Source organism: Saprolegnia diclina (assembly GCF_000281045.1).
Source record: "Saprolegnia diclina VS20 unplaced genomic scaffold supercont1.183, whole genome shotgun sequence".
Classification (NCBI taxonomy): Eukaryota; Oomycota; class Saprolegniomycetes; order Saprolegniales; family Saprolegniaceae; genus Saprolegnia; species Saprolegnia diclina.
The window spans coordinates 2,822-3,892 of record NW_008246250.1 but is presented as its reverse complement, the minus strand read 5'-3'; the positions used below and the strand labels follow the sequence as shown (position 1 = coordinate 3,892).

General features: G+C 49.5%; 1 protein-coding gene across 1 annotated transcript; it reads left to right on the top strand.

Annotated features, from left to right (window-relative positions):
* Positions 1–197: 197 nt before the first annotated feature.
* On the top strand, positions 198–657 carry SDRG_17037 (hypothetical protein). Its single transcript, XM_008623270.1, has one exon. The coding sequence runs from the start codon at positions 293–295 to the stop codon at positions 524–526; it is 234 nt and encodes a 77-aa protein (XP_008621492.1). The 5' UTR covers positions 198–292; the 3' UTR covers positions 527–657.
* Positions 658–1,071: the final 414 nt, after the last annotated feature.

Sequence of the window (1,071 nt, the reverse complement as noted above, 5' to 3'; positions counted from 1 at the left end):
AACTTCAACCAAAGAACGACAATATTTCGCCGGCATCTCCTGACCATCATTTCGCCGACGAGAACGGGCGGCTGACTCACGATCGCAGAATTTCGCATCAAGCCTGTAGGGCATAAAATCGACGACTTTTGCGACGAGGTGGGCTCAACTACAAGTTGCTCCATTTATGTACAGCAAAATTGTGAGGTGTCAACCTCCCGCTGCAAGCACACGTATTCAATTCACTAGTACCAGATTATGGGGTCCCTCGAATCTCGGTGCGCAAAAACGAACTCCATCCTCACTTTTCAAAATGCCCATCGACACGATTCTCCCCACGCCAGCGCACACGAGCAACGTTAACAATACGCCCGCCATGTTCAACTATGGTGATCAAGATGCGCTCCTCCCCGACATTGACTCGTACATGAACGACTTTACATTCGACGTCGACACGGATGTGGTCGACGTGAACGCGCTGGCAATGTTTCTTGTCGGCCTCGAGTACCTCAAGAGCATTTTTCTAAGCTCGGCGAACACCGCGTAGTCATCCCCGGAGCAAACACACTGAGCCCCGCGCCTGTACAATACCCAAAACAGCAACCCTTACGTGAGCCCAGCTCTAGGCCTCCATTAATTATGTATTGATAATATATGCGCTAATGTAGCATACACAAATCGGTGGTCATATGACGTCGCGACGAAAACTGTGGTGGTGCTAGCTATACCTAGTCTACGAATAGTTTGAACTCGAAAGATTGAATTCTCGGAGTGAGAAAGCTCTTCACGTGAGTCGATGCGCCGCTCAAAATCGCCATGTAAAAAACCGAGATTGTTCGCAATCCTTTCGCACAACATGCACGCGACCAGGTCTCAACGTGAGATCATCGAGAAACATGCCAATTGCAACAAAAATGTCGGAAAGTGAGGAGCTCGCGCTCATTTTGCTTAAAATAATACTCGTATAGTACAAACGTGGGTCGAGAAGGCTCATTACGCAGCCGTCGGCGGTGCGGAGGTCATAAAGAGGTGCTTGAGGTATTCGAGGCCAGCAATAAAGACCGACACGGCGTCCATGTCGTCCATGTTGGC

Excerpts from the sequence above, each read along its gene's own strand:
- SDRG_17037 (XM_008623270.1), top strand. The coding sequence starts at position 293 with ATGCCCATCGACACGATTCTCCCCACGCCAGCGCACACGAGCAACGTT.